The 18,396-nt window shown below is 38.0% G+C and overlaps 1 protein-coding gene across 5 annotated transcripts in view; it reads right to left on the reverse strand.

Moving 5' to 3' along the window:
- The window catches only part of evla (Enah/Vasp-like a), a 45,305-nt gene that overhangs the window by 11,560 nt on the left and 15,349 nt on the right, over window positions 1-18,396 (reverse strand). For 4 of the 5 annotated variants that reach the window (XM_008400019.3, XM_008400017.3, XM_008400016.3 and 1 more), the window contains exons 2-4: window positions 9,361-9,529; window positions 7,994-8,174; window positions 996-1,053 (exon numbers count right to left, since the gene is read on the reverse strand). In XM_008400019.3, coding sequence (XP_008398241.1) covers window positions 996-1,053; window positions 7,994-8,174; window positions 9,361-9,529 — 408 coding nt within the window. Of the gene's footprint in view, window positions 1-995; window positions 1,054-5,230; window positions 5,437-7,993; window positions 8,175-9,360; window positions 9,530-18,396 lie in introns of those variants that run through there. The other variant, XM_081603581.1, reaches the window with a different exon arrangement.

The following is an 18,396-nucleotide window of genomic DNA, read 5'->3' on the forward strand; positions in this document are numbered from 1 at the left end:
TAATTGATCATATGCCCCGTGTGATGCAAAAAAAGTGTTTCCATTTGCAAATTAGACTAATTTTGATTCAGCTGAAGAACGATCTCATCCTAGTCCAAAAACCTTTTATTGAAAAACATGAGTTTTTTCTAAGTTGTCATGTTTACAATGAAGCAAATTATTTTCCATAATTCTGATTTGTGCAATTTTATGGTCAATAGAAGCACAGCTAATGATGCACTATAAAAATACAAAGTCTTACCAAGTAATTTGTCTAGTTTATGGGGCAAATATCTAACTTTTCAGCAAGTTATAGGAGCTTATTTAAAGTCAATATTTCCTTAAAACGTAAAGGTCTAATTCCACTGGCAGATTATTTCACTTGTAACCTGGGAAAATGTTTTTACTGACCATCTGCCAGTAGAAGTAAGGAACTATATTTAAAACAAACTTCTATTTCTTGCTGAATGTACTTGCAAGTTAGTTTGTTTTTTAAACTAAGATTTTTGCACTAGAAAATTGACAAAAATACTTGGTAAGATTTTGTGTTTTTGCAGTGCATTACCAGACCAGAGAGTCTCTGGTACATTATTTGACTGGTTTCAGCTTTAATTTAAGGACAGGGACTTGTTTGTGACAAACTGTAACTTTACATCGTGGGGTACCTCAAGGTTTCATCTTAGGCCCCCTCAGATTCAAGTTGTTATGGGGAAAAATGTTAACTGGTGATTTAAATTAAACCAAACCACTTTGTTAAATCCTGAGTGGAAAAACATGAAGCAAGTTTAAAAAATCTCAAAGAACAGAACAAGCGTCTGTTCTTGGAAAAAAAAAATTCAAGAACAGTCTGGAAAGGTGAGAACTATGACACTAAAGAAAAGAATGCTACAATTTGATTTTTTAAAGCAAACACTCCTCTAATGCATGTAATAAGCCAAGAAACATGTATTGAAATGATGCGTTATTCCCTTTATTTATTGTTAATGTTCTTCTACATGGCCTAATTTGAATCATACCTCCTCTGAGCTTCACTTTCTTCCGAGGACGGACCATTTTGGCGCTGAACTACAGGACCTGAAAGACGGAAAAAATATGTTTAAACTAAAAACAACCTGACTAACAACAAAAATCATGTCAACAAATAACTTAGACTGCTGGGAAATATTTTTCCCAGAAGAAAAACCTTGTTATAAAATATCCAATAACTGGATCTGTAAACTTTTCCAGCGGTAAAATTCAAGTTTTCAAACTTTTCCAGGAACATACTTTGGAGTTAAAAAGATAGAAACTACACAGTTGTCATTCATAATTATATGATACCATATGTTAGTGTTATTTATAATGTATTAAAGTAATATTCTGCATTCTACAGCATAGAATAAATAAACTAAAATATTTTTATACGTCAGACTGGCCTGAGAACAAAACACTAATTGAAGAAAAGAATCCACCAATTTCAATAACTTTGTAAAATATAAGACGATCAATAAATCATTGAGAAATTAAGAATATTAAACATTCATTGAATTGAAAAAACCCCAAACAAATCGAGTCAAATGACATTCCTGCTCAAATAAAAGGATTAAACACAATAGACAAAGAAAGTTACAAAAAAAAAAGAAAAATCTGTTTTCGCATTTAGAAAGTAGAAATAATTTTTTGGTAATTCTAACTGACCTAAAACAAGAACAAATAGTTTGATTTAACTTCAGTCAATGAGAAACAAATTGTGTAATTTTATTTGGTGTATTAAAACACCTGGTGTCAACTGTAAATGCTTAAATGTTTTAAATGTTCAAAAATAATCCAGAAAAAAATTTCTAATTAAGTTTTCTAGTATTTAGACAATAGAAATAATTTTGGTAATTCTAACTGACCTAAAACAAGAAAATTTTGGTCTGATTTAACTTTAGACAGTGAGAAAAAATTGTTTTGTCTGTATGAAAATATCTGGTTTCCAAATTTAGGCTTTTAATCAAATGTTTGCACTTTATTGCAAAAATGTTTAGTTTGAATATGAAGCACTTTCAAGGACTTTATACAAGAATCAAGCACTTTCCAAACCTTGTTTAAGTTCAAGTATTTTTAAGGATTTCAAGAACTACAATCAGGCGTAAAACAGGCAGACAGCAGCTGGCACCATGTGATTTTAACCCAGCAGTTTCTCTACCGCAGGAATTTCAGCCTCAAACCACAGCAGAGAATAAACCCAACAAACACTGAGACAAACAGAGACCCTGGAAACAATAAAGAAAAAATTACCCAAATTAAAATAAAAGAAACAGAGCTGGTGTTGAAAGCTTTAGTCGCTCAGGTCAGCACACGCCGACTCTGAAGTGGCGATCAGCAGGGGGCGACGGGGGTCGCTTATCATGTATCACCAGAATACCAGTCACTAGACTCCAGCGCCCAGTGTGCCGTCAGGATCCCCGCAGGGTGATATTTCCGTTCGGAGCGTCTGCAGAGTTGGCAGATACTGAGATCTTCTGTATTTAGCTGCATGTTTTCAACTCAGTGCGTCTCAGAAGTTTCAATTAACACCTTCTGCAGTTTCATCTTCAAATACTGGACGTCCAAGAAAAAAAGATGGCAGTTTCTGGTCAGGCAGTTAATGTTCTCCTTATTTAGCTAAGAAATAAAGAGACGAGTGCCCATAACATGATGCTGCCTCTACCATGCTTCACATTGGGAATGATGTGTTCACGTTGCAAAACCAGAAAATCTTACCAAGGGTTTTTGTTTTGGTTTGGAGTAGGACTAGACGATATGGCTGCAAAATGTATCACGATATAAGCGTTTAATATCAGTTGATATCCATAATCACTGATTAGTTTTTTTGTTTCAAATCTCTGCCAAACTGGCAGAGATTCCTTTCCGCTTTAATTCAGTCTCCATTCGGCCCCGTCATTTATTTTTAAGTAGTTGTGACGCCCAAGGATGAAACTTGAAACTGCTGCTGCGCAAGTGACTCAACAGGTTGTGCTAGGTAACCAAAGAGTGAGCGAGTTGCTAGGTAACCAAAGAGTGAGCGAGTTGCTAGGTAACCAAAGAGTGAGCGAGTTGCTAGGTAACCAAAGAGCGAGCGAGTTGCTAGGTAACCAAAGAGCGAGCGAGTTGCTAGGTAACCAAAGAGTGGGTGAGTTAGTTGATGCCACCTGCTTTCCTAGCCGTTAGCGGTTTCCTCTTTCCTCTGCCTACATCTCCCAGAATGCAGTGCGGTTCAGCATTATCTACTGATATTGATCACATGTCCATCACAGTATATATTGTTATTGATTTATTGTCCAGCCTTATTTCTAGTGCAAATATCTTGAAATAAAATGAAACTAATTTGCAAGTAACTTTTCAGGAAGAAATAGGAGCTGTATAAGAAACCGACAATCAAAAAACCTTTGTTTTCACGAGGCTTTCTTTCTTTGACTAGGCTTCTTCGAGAAACTTCATAAACATAAAAAATATAGTCTGCTACTCAGATTCTCTGCTTCTGTTTTATTCCTGGCATCTAAGAAGCTGCAGTTTGAGAGCTGATTTTAAATGCTTCACACCTTTTCCCACAAATCCAAATAAAAGAACCGTCCAACACAACGGAGCATTGTCCACCCACTCACCAATAAAATCAAGCTACTTCTGTCATCACATCTTTAATAACTAATGAGAGCTAAGATTGAATCCAAAATGGCTTCAACTAAGTTTTAGCTTCATTGTATGCAGCTGATTTTTGCAACTTTTTCATTTGTCCATTTTTCTTGTTGCTTTTTAAGTTAGGTTTACTTTTATGTTATATAATTAATAACTCTAATTCTTACATACATATTAATCACACAAAAATCATCGTGGAACATTATTTGGATGGAGGTGTATTTATTTTTTTAGCTGAATTGTAGACATATGTGTAAAAACTGGGAGGACAATTCACAGAAACATTCCCTTTTACCAAGGTGAACATTTTTGAGATTCAATATGGTAAAAAAAAAGTTAATTTCTGGTGACTCAGTAGAATAAACCCCAAAAGCTGCTGTTACTATAATGCTGGATGAGTTTGGATGAGTTAACTAAAAGGTGAGACGATAGTGAAAATATTTATTTTTTTATCTGCAGATCAAACCAGACATATAACCTTATTTTGAATCACTACCTCAAACCAAATCTTTTCCCTGCTTTATATCAGATATGATTGGTTTTAAGTTATTTTTGAAATTCCTTTCTGATAAGTTATTTTTTTAAATGTGTTAAAATGGATGGACATATTTATTAGTGCCTTTTAAACTGTGTCTTTATTCAAGCTGTGGAGAGTCAAATGAAGCACAAAAACATGAAAATTGTGATTTTTTTTGTCACTTCGTAACTGATTTGGTGTTAAGGTCATTCAGGTGACTCCTTAGTGAACTACAGTAGCTTAACTCAGAACCAGATTCCTTTCTAAGCTTTATAATGGCTGGACATTCCCATACTGTTTATATTTCCACATGATTATTTAAACAGATGAATGGGGAACGTTCCAGTACCTGGAAATTGTACCCAAGGGTGAATCAAACGTGAGGCGGTCTACAACTTTCTCCTAATATGTTGACTTTAGATTTCTGTTTTCTTTACAAGCAGGATGTTTGATTTGCTCCATAGATAAAAATACTTGGTAATATTTTGTATTTTTGCAGTGGACGTCTTTGTCTGGGCTTTCCCAAATTATTTAGTTGATTAAAACTTCTGAATTTTATGAAGGTTCTAAAAAATATATATATAAATTCTGGTATTTTGCAAGCAGAAATAATTCAGGTAATGCTTGCACACTAAGCAGAAATTAGCATAATTTAAAGTCAAACAGTGAGGAAAATAAAAAACCCGCATGTGAAACGCTCTCATCCAGAACGTGGAAAAGAAACACGTTCAGTGTTTTAATGTTTTCTCTTTAGCAGATCGCTACCTGGAAACAAGTTCAATGCTTTTCCAGGCTGCTCAGCTGCAAATAAATCTATAAACATGTGTGGAAAATACTGCTTTACTCGTAAAACTCCTCTGTTTAAGAGGCTTTTTACTGTAGCACCTGGTCCAAAGGGTGAGGAGATAAATGTGCGGTCACACCAACGATCTGCTGCAATCTCTTTTTGTGTTTAATATAAAAAAAGTTACTTTCTTCTTGCAGAAGAAGAGTCAAAAGCAATGTTAAATAATAAGTATTAGAAGCTGCTGCAGTAGCATGGGAAACGTGCCGGATTGTCATGCAGGTTCCTCCTCAACCCAACATGACACTTACTGAGGATGATGACGGCTGAAGAAACCAGTCTGAGGTCACTGGATGAAATCTCAGGAGTCAGCATGCCGGCCAAACGTCGCTAACTCCCCAAGCTGCTAACAACCAGCCGCTGCTGCCACTGCAGCAGCTTTCAACAGCAAACAGCTGGAGACGCATGACAGCGTTTCCCATGGATGGACACGAGACGCAACGACGACGATGACAAAAAAAAAAAAAAAGGGACGACATTTAGGCTCCACGAGATATTTTAGCTTCATCGGGAGGGTCACAAGGATGGGATGGAATGACAGTGCAGTAAAACACACACACACACACACACACACACACACACACACACACACACACACACACACACACACACACACACACACACACACACACACACACACACACACACACACACACACACACACTGAGTATATAAGTGGCCTGTAACCAGAGATGCTCTGAAGCTATCTGGTAAACTAAGAGTATGAGTAAGTTTAGCTGTAAATACACTTCAGGGTTTTAATATTTTGTTTTGTTCACTGCACATGTGTAATAACTCTAAATCTGGGAATCTGGGAAAAAATTGCTTTACACAAGTTATAATATATGTAAAAAATATTTACACAACTCTAAAGTTAAAAAATATCCACAAGTTAGAAAACGCACACAAAAACCCCCAAATAAAATGCAACAACTCTCCTGCTCATGTCGTTTGTTGGCGCTGGGATTGCAGCTGCAGTACCTGATATCAACCAGCAGGGAGCAGTAAAGATCAGTTTAGCAGTTAATTGTTTTTACGCTTCACTGAATTTACTGAATGTGAAAAATCCGACTAAATATTAAATAATCCACCTGAGTAGCATTATTCAGAAAAAGGCCTTTAAGACCTTATCAAAGATCAAAAATGTGATCAGAGTTTGGAGATGTCAGGCTTTAAACCATTTTTTGCTAAAAGTTTGTGCAGAAAATGAGAATAAAAACTATGTAAGAAAATAAAACCAATCTAATTCTGACCAACAGCATTGTTACTGCATCACAGTGATTTGCTATTGAGCAGAGCAACTAATGGAGGTGTAATTAATTCAGTTAATTATACTTTCTAGCATCAGTGATTCCCATGATTCCTTGCAGTTACACAAAAAATCCCAAATCTGCAACTTTTGGGCGCAGATGGTTCAGACTATGTTAAATTAAAACTACAAAGCAAGTGAATTACATTCATACCATTTAAGATTTCTCTCTTTTTTGGCCTTTTTTCCATTTTAAAATGTGCTGATTACAGCATTATTTATGAGTATCATTCTCATTAAAGTCTATACTGGGGCACAGCTCGTTTAAAATCAGAAGATCTGCTGATACTAAGATAAAACTGATATCAGAGACAGTTTTATCACTACCTGGTGGAAACCAGCAACTTTTCCTCAAAACCTTTGACTTTTACCCAGAAACGTTTCCAGGGCTTCTCAAAATACACAAGTTTTCAACCCATTTTGGCCATTTTCCAAATAAAAACACTAAACATCAGTGTAGATTTGTGGTAGAAATAAGTGTCTAAGAAGGTTCTTGGTTCAAATCCGAGCCTGGGGGTCTTTCTGAGTGTTTGCATGTAGGTGTGGGAATTTATCATAATTTTTTTTATCATAAGAATTAGATTTATTGTTGTCATGATGTTTTAATTATTAGTTAAAACACAAAACTAGCTATATGATTAATAGCTTTTTGATCATATTCTTTATTGTTATCTCAATATCATCACAAAATAATGTAATAAAAGTTCATATCGTTCACTCCCTATTTGCCTGGTTGTTTGTCCTGTTAAGCGAGTTTAGATAACGGATGGATAGATTTTTGTATTTATTTATTAATTTCAAACATGTTCTAGAAAAACATTGGTTCTTAACCTTTTTTGACGTACCGAACCCACCAGTTTCATATGCGTATTCACTGAACCCGTCTGTAGTGATAAATATAATATTATTTCCCCCAAATTCAAGACATTGGGGTGACCCAATTAGAGTCTAGTTGGGTCACCCCAAGATCACTAAGTCTTCTTAAAAGGTAGAGCCTCTGAGAACAGTTCTTCAAAATATAGTCAGTGTTTTCAGCAAAGTTGATCTGACTGTCCAGGAACGACCCAAGGTATTTAAAATCTGCCACAGTTTCAACAGGTTGGCCATCGAGAGAAACTGGAACCACTTTAAGGTTTTGTTTAGATCATTTAATTAGCTCTACATTCTTAAGAGAATGAAAAATTATAATCAATAATAAAGACTTTGCGGTACTCTGATTTAGTAATGTAATTATATTAGTTGTGTTACCACCCCCACGCCACTAGAGGCAGTAGCTACCCCGAAAAGATGCGACTAAGGAGCAGATTTAGAAGTTCACCGAAAGCTACAGAATTTGGTAAAAACTTTGAGTTTGGCTGAAGTAAATAAAGACACAAGTTCAAATCCATGCTGAGAGTGGAGCTCCTTCAATCAGGGCTCCTCAGCAGCTCTGATTGGCTAAGCAATGTAACGTGATCCTCTGATTGGCTAAGCAATGTAACGTGATCCTCTGCAGCAAGTGATGGCAAAGCGGGGCGTCTGCACAGCAGAGGCTCCGCCGAACCCTGAGACCGACTCATCAAACCCCTGGGGTTCGATCGAACCCAGGTTAAGAACCACTGTTCTAGAAAAACAGCGAAAAAGCAACAAGTAGGAGAAAGTACTCCTTATCTCAATTTAATTAAATATATAAAGTATATCAGATGGAAGTCAGACGCCGCCTCACCTCCGCTGTCGGGGGAGCTGAGGACATTGAGGGCGAACAGCATGGCGTTGGAGAAGGTGGTGGCCTCCTCCTTACTGGCAAAGTTCAGCCCGTAGACCTGCCGAGCGTCCCGCCACTGATGGAAGGTCGGGGTGGCCTGGTTGTACTTCAGACCCTTCACTATGGAGTAGTTGATAACCACCTGAAGGAAAGAGAAAGAAGCATGGAGATTCAATGGTGGATTCACATCAGCTCTGTTCAGTCCGAATAAATCCAACTCCAGTCCGTTTGTCTAGAAAGTCCGGTTTGTATGGTGAGGTGTGAATACGTAATCGAACTCTGATGTAGTCCAAAAAGCTGACAAAACCTCAGCCTCGGTTCGGTTGAAGTGAACTCTGGTTTGGGTCGAATCTATATGTGACCGGAGATCGCTCCAAAAGCAGGAGGCGGGCTACAGCGCAGGGCATTCTGGGTAAATGCAACCAAAACAAACACAAGAGTCTAGCGCTAGTGGGAGAAATGTCTCCTGGTCTTTGACCACAGACAATAAACAACTCTTACAACCACAAAAACACAAAATCCTGACAAGTAGTTTGGTCAAATTAGTTCAAATATCTTCACACTTGAAATAAGATAAAACTAATGTGTAAGTAATAAGTAAGTAAGATACAGGAGGTTGTTTTAAGTTAATAATTCCTTAATATTGATGAAAACGTTAAAGTCCACTGGCAGATAATGTCACTTAAAACATGGGAAAAATGTCATGTTAGAAACTGAAATAATCTGATATTTACTTCTTGTAAATATTAGGGAGTTATTGGCTTAAAACAATCTTATGTGTCTTGTCAAAAGGTTACTTGTAAGTTAGTCTGAACAAGAAAGTACTTGGTAAGATGTTGTGTTTTTACGGTGCAGCCATTTTTGTTTAATTTGTGAAGAAGGAAGTACAAACACATGTCTTCTTCAGAGGTTTTCATGTCATTTCTGTCAGTGGCTTTTGGTGCAGCGCCCCCACAGGTGAGGAAGTGAACAGGTTTATCAATTACTTTGATTAATTTGACACAGTGCAGTGTGAAAGCAGCTGAAAATGTAACAAATGTTACAACTTTGGTCCCAAATCGAACCCAGTGTGAAAACATGAAACAATAGAACCTTATCTGAAGCTAAAAAGAAGGGTATTCACATACATGTTCTCACATTTATGTGAAAACATGTAAGCAATGAATAGGATAAGCTCAAGAACTGAACTTTGTGCTACACCATAAGCCAAATAATCATTACAGTTCAGCCAGCTGTTTGTTTTTAAACACTTTAACTTTTGTATCTGGCTGCTGTGTTTTGTGTTTTCAGTAAAGCCGGTGGGATGTGACGTCCAGGTGACCCCTCACCTGCTGGTCCTGCAGTTTGACCCCCACCACTCTGAAGGTGTTGTTGGCAGTGTTGTGGTAGATGTTGATGCGGCTGAAGCCCTGCTGCCCCGGCTTGATGGGCACCCACTTCTTACTGGCGTCATCGTAGACCATCACAGAGGCCCGCGCCTGGCAGATGCTCTGCTCACTGGAGAAAGAGGAGGAGAAGGAGGAGGAGGAGAGGGAGGTCCATGTTAATGTGTGGAATACAGAATATCTAGTTTATTATCTCAGTAAAGAGCCGAGACGCTACACTGACCCGCTGGGGGCTTTTTCCTGGTTCTGGCACCAATAAAAGTCAATTATTAAAAAATGTCATGCCAATCCGAGGTTTCCCATGGGTCGCACAACCTTCTTGTTTTTAACCACTTCAGGAAAAATATCCAGGCTGAGTAGGAATCTGCCAGCGTGTGATTACAGGGCAAAGGTTGGGGACGCTTACAAAAACAGCAAAGCAACCTAAAACTGAACCCGGAGGATTTCTGCTTCTGTAGTGGTGCTGGTTGTGGTGTTAAGAAGTTCGAGCAAAGAAGGGTGTGTGTGTGTGTGTGTGTGTGTGTGTGTGTGTGTGTTGAGGATAATGATAGAGGGTGTTAAGAACTGAAGTGTTTGATCTACATGCACATCACCAGAGTGAGAATCTTTTATTTTATCAGCAAACAAAATTAAGCCACATTAAACAGAAATTTATGATTGGTTAAAATCAACAGATATGATTCAACCAGGGATGCAAGTTATTGATTAAAGCTGATTGATATTGTCCATCGACTAACGGTTAAATGACTAACATTCGATGAACATTTCATAGAAAAAAACTCAGAAATTTTCAAGTCCTTTGGAGGAAATTACTTCTTTTTACTCTGACATGCCGTTGCAAATGTGCACGCCACACTTTTCAGATTTGTATTAGTGAATAAAACTGAAAACTCAGTGAAATAAACAGAAGTTTGCAGCTTCAGCATGATGAAACATGGAAAGTTGAAAGCGTTTGAGTTTCTGCCCAAAATGCGCTGCAGCAGTTTGAGGTGAAAAACTTTGAAGACGTCATAACTGAAATATCAAAGCACCACGAGACGCTGCTCTGCAGCAACAGCTCCGTCTCAGATCTGTTCCCCACTTTTCAGCTGCCACATCGTCTCCACTTTCCTCTCAGCTTCAAACAATTCAGCAGTGATGATAAAGTTCTTCTTCCGCCTTTATCCGCTCTCAAAACAACTGGATGAATCGACTCCAGACGAAATCCCAAAGCAAGAGAACCAGTTTGACTCACACCAGCTGAAAACGGATAATTATTTCTATTATTAAATGTTAAGAACGCCGGTGCACAAACTGAACTGTTCTTCAAGAGGACGACTTGTGAATAAACATCAGATGCAAAATCCAACTTATTCCAATTATCCAAGATGTTTCCAAGAATTTCCCTAAAGAGTTGATTTATTTCAGTTCTTCCTTTAAAAGAGACAAAGTTATAAAGATTAATTACACACAGGTGGAAGCATTTCCAGACTTCACCTATTTTGAGCAATAACTCATGAAAACCAATACATCTGAGACATTTAATGCAAAAATCTTAAGTTGTGACTGCTGACTTGAATGTTGTCCAGCAAACCTTTTGTGGGTCACAAAAACTCGCAGCTAAAGAAATGGTTGATGTGGAAAGTTCAGTGGAAGGAAAAAGTGAGGGAAAAAACAGGAATAAAACATGTTTGAGGTTATTGTGAAACTCGTTAAGGACAAACAATGCAGAGAAGCTGAAAGATAATTAAAAGAAGCTGAGATTATTTAATAAATAAGAGTATTGACGCAAAATAAACCCTATATAAGACCTTGAAGTAGCTATACCGTACAGTGCATGGATATTTTTTCCACATTTCTATATATAAAAAAAACCCTTTTATCAGTTTAAGTCGAAATTATAAACAATTACAGACGTAGATGGTTGTAATATATCAATCTGTGTGATAAATGTATTTGCTTTTTAATTGAATAGCTGAAATAAATTAACTTTGTGATAATATTCTAATTTATTTAGGTGCACCAGTATCATTCTTATTTATCAGATTTTATGAGGAAATTTACTCCAAAACTATAATTTTAAGTGGAAAATAATGAGCAATCACTGGCAAGCCCTTGAATTTAATTCCTCTAAATGTTAAACAATGTGGGATTTCTGCAGATTTTGTGCTTCCTGCATGTCTGAATGCGAGTAGCAGAGCCTCTAATCACGTAACAAACACGTCTCTCCACTTCAGAGGCTCCGCAGACCACCAGAGTCAATCTGGGAGCGCGAAGGGAGGTGCGCGAAGGGAGGCGGCCGACTCTCTCCTTACGAAAACAGCTCCTATTTCTGGAGCAGTTTAAACCGCCGGGCTGGAAGATGATGCAGAAACTCAAACTGAATGTTTTTGTCTTGTTCTGCTTTGTGCGTTGCTCCATCATGAGTAGGAAAGCAGAAAAAGAGGCAGCACAGATTTAAAAAAGAAAAGATTTCACAACTTCTTATAATTCCTTCTGTGTGTGACCTTGGTAGCGACATTAGATTGGATCAGATTACTCATTATTTTGATTAAAATAAAAATCTAATCTAATCTTGAACAATGAATACTAGAGGCTAATTCTCAGTCGACTTTGGGCAACATGGCAAAGAGAAGAAGAGTTGCAAAAAAAGTTTATTTAGAAAAACTTTAACCTTAAACAGCTATAAAGCCCAGTGCATCTGTCCATAATGCAGGAGAAACTTCCTAAAAAACTGCAAAAATATTGAATATTTTTCCAAAGAATTGAGGTGGAAATACATTTTTCTATCAAATACGAATCATATTTTTTTATTTCTAACACCTTGAAGCTCATAATGTTTACAAAACTTCACTTTAAAAAAAAATAAAAATAAGTAAACACTGAAATAAGTTCCAGAAAATACTTTTACATTTTACTATAATCCTTAAAAGGGGCTGCACAGTGGTGCAGTTGGTAGAGCTGTTGCCTTGCAGCAAGAAGGTTCTGGGTTAGATTCCCGGTCCCGGTCTTTCTGCATGGAGTTTGCATGTTCTCCCTGTGCATGGTGGGTTTTCTCCAGGTACTCCGGTTTCCTCCCACAGTCCAAAAACATGACTGTCAGGTTAATTGGCCTCTCCAAATTGTCCCTAGGTGTGAGTGTGTGTGTGCATGGTTGTTTGTCCTGTGTGTCTCTGTGTTGCCCTGCAACAGACTGGCGACCTGTCCAGGTGACCCCGGATCGTTAGCTGGAGATCGGCACCAGCACCCCTCCCGACCCCACCGAGGGACAAGGGTGTAAGAAAATGGATGGATGGATGGATGGATGGATATAATCCTTAAAAGCAGTTATTAGATCCTCAGGTTTGTCAATCAGCAACATTTATTTTTGATAAATTATGATTTTTTTCTGCATTATGAAATAAATGTAAAAAAGATCTAAGAACCTTAAAGCTAAAAAAAAAAGCTAGCTTAATAAAGATGTTGTCAACATATATGTCATATTTAATTTTTTCTGACTTTAAACAAGATTTTAAAGTCAGAAAATCTTGACTTTAAAAGATTTTAAAGTCTTTTAAAGTCAAGATACTTTTAAAGTATTTTAAATGGATTAAATCCATTTAAAATACTAAATGGATTTAATCTATTTAGTATTTTAAATGGATTAAAATACTAATCCATTTAATGGATTAGTATTTTAATCCATTAAATGTTTAAATTGTGCCATTATTTTAGTAGTAAAAAGAGAAAAAATATTAAAATCTCCATAAAATTCATTTACAGGAGCACTCAATTATTCCTGTTATTATTATCAGGTCAATTATTTGCAGTAATATTGACTTCAAAGGTCTATTATTACTATTGGCTGAAAAAAAACTTCACTCTTCATGGAAAAAACTGAACAGAAAAATTAAAAACTGATAGTAATCCAAGATAAAAATGGTTTTCCCAGTGGTTTTTCATATACATATTTAGTTGTTCTACATTAATTTAAGAGACTTGGATCACAATTTGAATTTTTCTACATCTATTAATCAAAACCAAAATGGATTAAGAACAGAAAAAAGTAGACAAAACACCCCAAGTATTTCTTAATATTTAATTTAATTTAATTTAATGACCATGTTGGCCTGGAAAGGTCAGCTCTGGCTGAAAATCCTGATCAGTGACATTAAACTAACTTGATGAATCAAACTGGATTTCTGAGCTGCAGAGAGAAAAACCCTGAAGGTCAAAGGTCAACCAGCTGTTCCTAAGAGTTTAAACTGAAGAACCACGTCTATAGAATAGTAAGATTTTTATGTGTAAAGTGTTTTCTTTAGTTGCACAACAGGATTATTTTGACAATAAAATAAGATTTAAAAACATTTCCAACTTGGAAGTTATAAAAATAATACAGAAATGAAAAATTTGTGATTTTATCTACATTTCTGACAACTTGTGCCTTTTTATTAAGCACTGTTTTTAACTATCATAATCTGATTATTATTAAAACAACAAGAGATTTATCACTAACGGGATCTGATTTTTAATTTTGTGCAAACAGCAAATCCACAGAGTTTACACACAAATAAAAGCTTCAACGGATAAAAAACGTTCTAAATAAAGATATACAGCTCTGTAAAAAACTAACAGCCCTCTGCAGTGAAAACCTCCTGGTTATTCCACCAAATATTGATTCCTGAACTCTTCCCGAGTTAAAACATTAGTATTATTGTCTCTAAATCAATATGAACTTATTTTCTTTGCATTATTTGAGGTCTGAAAGCACTGCATATTTTTCGTTATTTTAACTATTTATCCTTTTTGGGAAATAAATACTAAATATCTGCTTTGAATTTCAGAGACATGCTGTCAGTAGTTCATAGAATAAAAGAACAATGTTCATTTTACTCAAACATAGACCTATAAAGAGTAAAATCAGAGAAACTGATGATTTTAAGTGGGCTCTTCATTTTTTTCATACTCCAATCCAGGCAGTAAATAATGAAATGTAATGAGAATGGGGGCTAAGCACACCCCATGATGCACAGCTGCACATTTCTGGATGAAATGAGAATAAGGAGGAAAGGAATTGGATTCAATCAAAAGCCTGCAACTCATCTGTTAAACATGGTGGTGGAGGTATTATGGTGTGGGAATGACTGGGCATTACAGAGACAGTAGTACATGTTCTGTTAAAGGAAAACCTCCTTCCTGCAGCGAGAATATGAGGCAAACACACTAATAAAGCAACATGGGAGTCTCTTAAAGCCAGAAAAAGCCAATAAAATTCCTAAATCAGTCAAATCCAGTCAGCTGGTTTAAATCCAACTGGGCGTGGATCCTGAAGGAGAAACTCACCGGAACAATCTGCTGGAACAACCAGGGGCTAAAAGTGGCAGAGCTTCAACCGAGAAGATCCTCAGCACCTGCTGAGGTCCAGGAAACGCAGACTTTAAGTGTCTTTAAGCCCAGGAGGAGACAGACCAACATGATGGATTTACTGGGCCCAAACGCAATCAGAACCAGATCAGAACCAGGACAGAATCAGATCAGAACCAGCCTTCTTTATCAGGCTGTTGAGCGTCTTCAGGTCTCTGATGCCCCAAAAGATGAGGCTCCCAACAACAGACTGATGGAAGACCTGCAGCATTTTGCTGCAAACCTTGGAGGATCTCATCTTCCTCCAGCCGCTCTGTCTCTTCTTATGGACGCTTCCCTGCTGCGTCTCCAGTCCAGTCTGCTGTCCAGATAAATACCAAGGTATTTATATTCCTCAACCACCTCCACTTCTTCTCCCATGATGGAAAAAGGTTTCATGTAACCCAGTTCCTCCTAAAATCAACAATCATCTCTTTTGTTTTGTTTACATTCAAGATGAGAGGATTGTTCCCACACCATGACACAAAGCAGTCTATCCGCTGTCTGTGCTCAGCCTCTGGTCCACAAAAAGCTGCTTTTAAAATCTTCAGAATGTAACATCACAAATTGGCAGGCACTGTGCCTCACCTAGCAACGCCAGCGGAGCCCAGCCCATTACCTAGCAACCTTAGAGCTCAATCAGTCACCTAGCAACCCAATCAGAACTCCAGCACTTTTGGTTAGCTAGTTTTACTGCTGTACAACGGCTGCTGGAAAAGATAACCGTTTTGAAACCACTTGCTGCATTGTTGTTGGTTGTGCAGGAGGCTGTACTAATGTTTTTCAAAGACGTTCGGTTATGTAATAGTGCATCTGTTTGCAGCCATTTTCATGTCCGCATGTAAACATTGAGTAGGAGGTTCATGGCCAGCAGCAGCTTATCTGGATTTACAATGACAGAGATCCTAAAACTGTCTCAAAATAGGCTAAGAATGATTTTGTGACAAAATTTAATTAGCACCTATTAAAACCAGTTCAAGGAATCATAATAGATCACCTTTAACATGTCACAAACAGAACGGAGGGTAGTGTCTAAACACAGAAAACAAAATTTCTACAGAATTTTTTTCTTAATATTAAAATCTATGGTTTAGTGTTTATTTAATGTGGTAACGACGCCCCAAGGTAATGTGAAAATCCTTTCAGCGCACAGGGTTTTCGCTGGGAGGAGCAGATTTCTGAATGGAAGCTAAATATTATTAAAGGCAGTGGAGAGAGGATACGAACAGGACTTCTGCCACTCTGAGCACTTCCTCATGTCAAATACGCCTCAAAGGCGCGTGGCGAAAAGGAGGCCACATTCCCAGCCTTTTGAATTAAGTAAAGCACTTCCCTGCACACATGGTTGGACATATGTGCCTTCTTCATCCCAACCTCCTCCACCCAAATCCTTTCCCATATTTACGTGCTTCCTCTCTCCCAGAACAGATCGGTCCATTAGCAGGAAGCTCGGCGCTGGGGAAAAACGCCCAAAGCTGAGCATCCCCAGAAAACATGAAGTGGTTTAATAGAAATGTTACGCTCAGTTTTATGCTTTTGCTGAGTGAACTGTATCTAGGCTGAGGAAGTGTTCCCTTAGGAAGGAGGGCACTGGCATGAGGTGTCCTCTCTGGAAACCGCCCAAGGACAGGACTTCTGTCATCGCGACAGTAAGCTGTTAATGCCAGGGTTAATTGTTTCATCCCGCCGGTTCGCAGCGGAAGGCGCCCAAACGAACCCGAGCAAACGATGAGTCACTGGAGGCTGGCGCGCTCGGCAGGCGTCTGAACGGATTTATTATTGGACCTTTGTGTCTGCCATGCAAACTAAACGTCGCACAAGAGCAAACAGAAGCATCATGGAAGTAGGTCATCAGCAAATAAATCTTTAGGATGAATAATAAATGAAAGAGAGACGACAAGAATATTGCAGTCTGCAGAATTGACAGTATTTTGCTTTCTATTCAAATCAGAGTTTTCACTTTTAACTTTGTCAAACTATTTTGTACTTTTACCTTTAAAGGAAAAATAACAACATTTTGTATGTCTTTAAATTTCCATTTGGGTTTCTACAGCTTCTAAAAACAGTTGAAGCACTTAACATTTTTTTGACAATCTGGAAAATGAGCTTCTTCAAAATTCTCCCGATTGTTAAGTCACAATTAACAGAACAGCTAGTTCTCCATCACCTAGCATCCTGAGCCCAGCCTGTTGCCTAGCAACCCAATTAGAGCACCAGTATGTTTGGTCAGCTGGTTTTGCAAAACATTTGTTTGCGTTGTACGCTTTTTGGATGTAGGTAACACGACAAAGTCTGCAGGTTATCCAAAGTCCATCTCTGATTGGCTGAGCAGACAGTTGTGACGGCTCCTTCACAGGAAGTTTCCGGCTCCCAATGCAGCTGCGTTCCAACACTCAGAACCAGATAACCCATCAAGAAACTTCAGGACCGATCACACTTTTCAGATTCAGATTAGATAAATGTTTTGTTTTGTTGCTACATTTTAGCATAATTTTTTTAAAGTCCATCTCTGATTGGCTGACCATGCTCCTTCTAAGGATGCTCGTGTGTAAAATTCCTGTAAAGTACGAGTTTTGTTTTCTTTCTTCACACAGTGACTTTCTTTGAGCTAAAAATAGTCAAGCCTCAATTTAATTCAATTTAAATTAATGTTATTTTCTGAAGACGTTTTATTTAACCCTATTACATTACGTGGGGCTCAGATCACTGTTTAGGCCTGCTGACGCTTATTAAATACGGCTTTATGATCCCAAACCAAAATAATTTCTTGGTAGAGCTGTTGCCTTGCAGCAAGAAGGTTCTGGGTTCGATTCCCGGCCTGGGGTCTTTCTGCATGGAGTTTGCATGTTCTCCCTGCATGCGTGGGTTTTCTCCGGGTACTCCGGTTTCCTCCCACAGTCCAAAAACATGACTGTCAGGTTAATTGGCCTTTCCAAATTGTCCCTAGGTGTGAGTGTGTGTGTGCATGGTTGTGTGTCCTGTGTGTCTCTGTGTTGCCCTGCGACAGACTGGTGACCTGTCCAGGGTGACCCCGCATCTCGCCCGAAACGTTGGCTGGAGAGGCACCAGCAACCCTCCCGACCCCACTGAGGGAAAAGGGTGCAAGAAAATGGATGGATGGATGGATGGATGGATGGATGGATGGATGCTTATTTCCTTTTCCTTAGGAGCTTTTTGAAAATGTTTAAATTACTGCAGGAAAATGTGATTCTAATCCAGTAGTCATCAATGCTCAACACTTGAAATATCACTTTGAATGAAACTGATATTTTCTCTTTTTTCATCAAATTTAAATATACTCAGATAATTTTCCATCGAGTATGACAGGAATAAAAGATGCTCATCACATAATCACATCTTAAACACCTCCTCTGCGCCACTTTCAGATTCCTCTGAATATAACTGGGCCAACCAGGAGGTGTCCTGCAAAGTGACAACTTTATTCCTTCAAATAATCCGTTTTGGTTCATGCTCATTAACCAGCTCAAAGCTCCTGAATGACAAAAGCACAGGCAGAGGCTGCCATGTGCAGCAGCAGCAGGAATAATTACACGGTCTAATGCATCGCTGGTAGAAGCTGCTGCTTCAGAGTAAATAAACAGCAGAATGAGGAAGAAT

Source organism: Poecilia reticulata, chromosome 22, assembly GCF_904066995.2.
Source record: "Poecilia reticulata chromosome 22, P_reticulata-male-v2, whole genome shotgun sequence".
Classification (NCBI taxonomy): domain Eukaryota; kingdom Metazoa; phylum Chordata; class Actinopteri; order Cyprinodontiformes; family Poeciliidae; genus Poecilia; species Poecilia reticulata.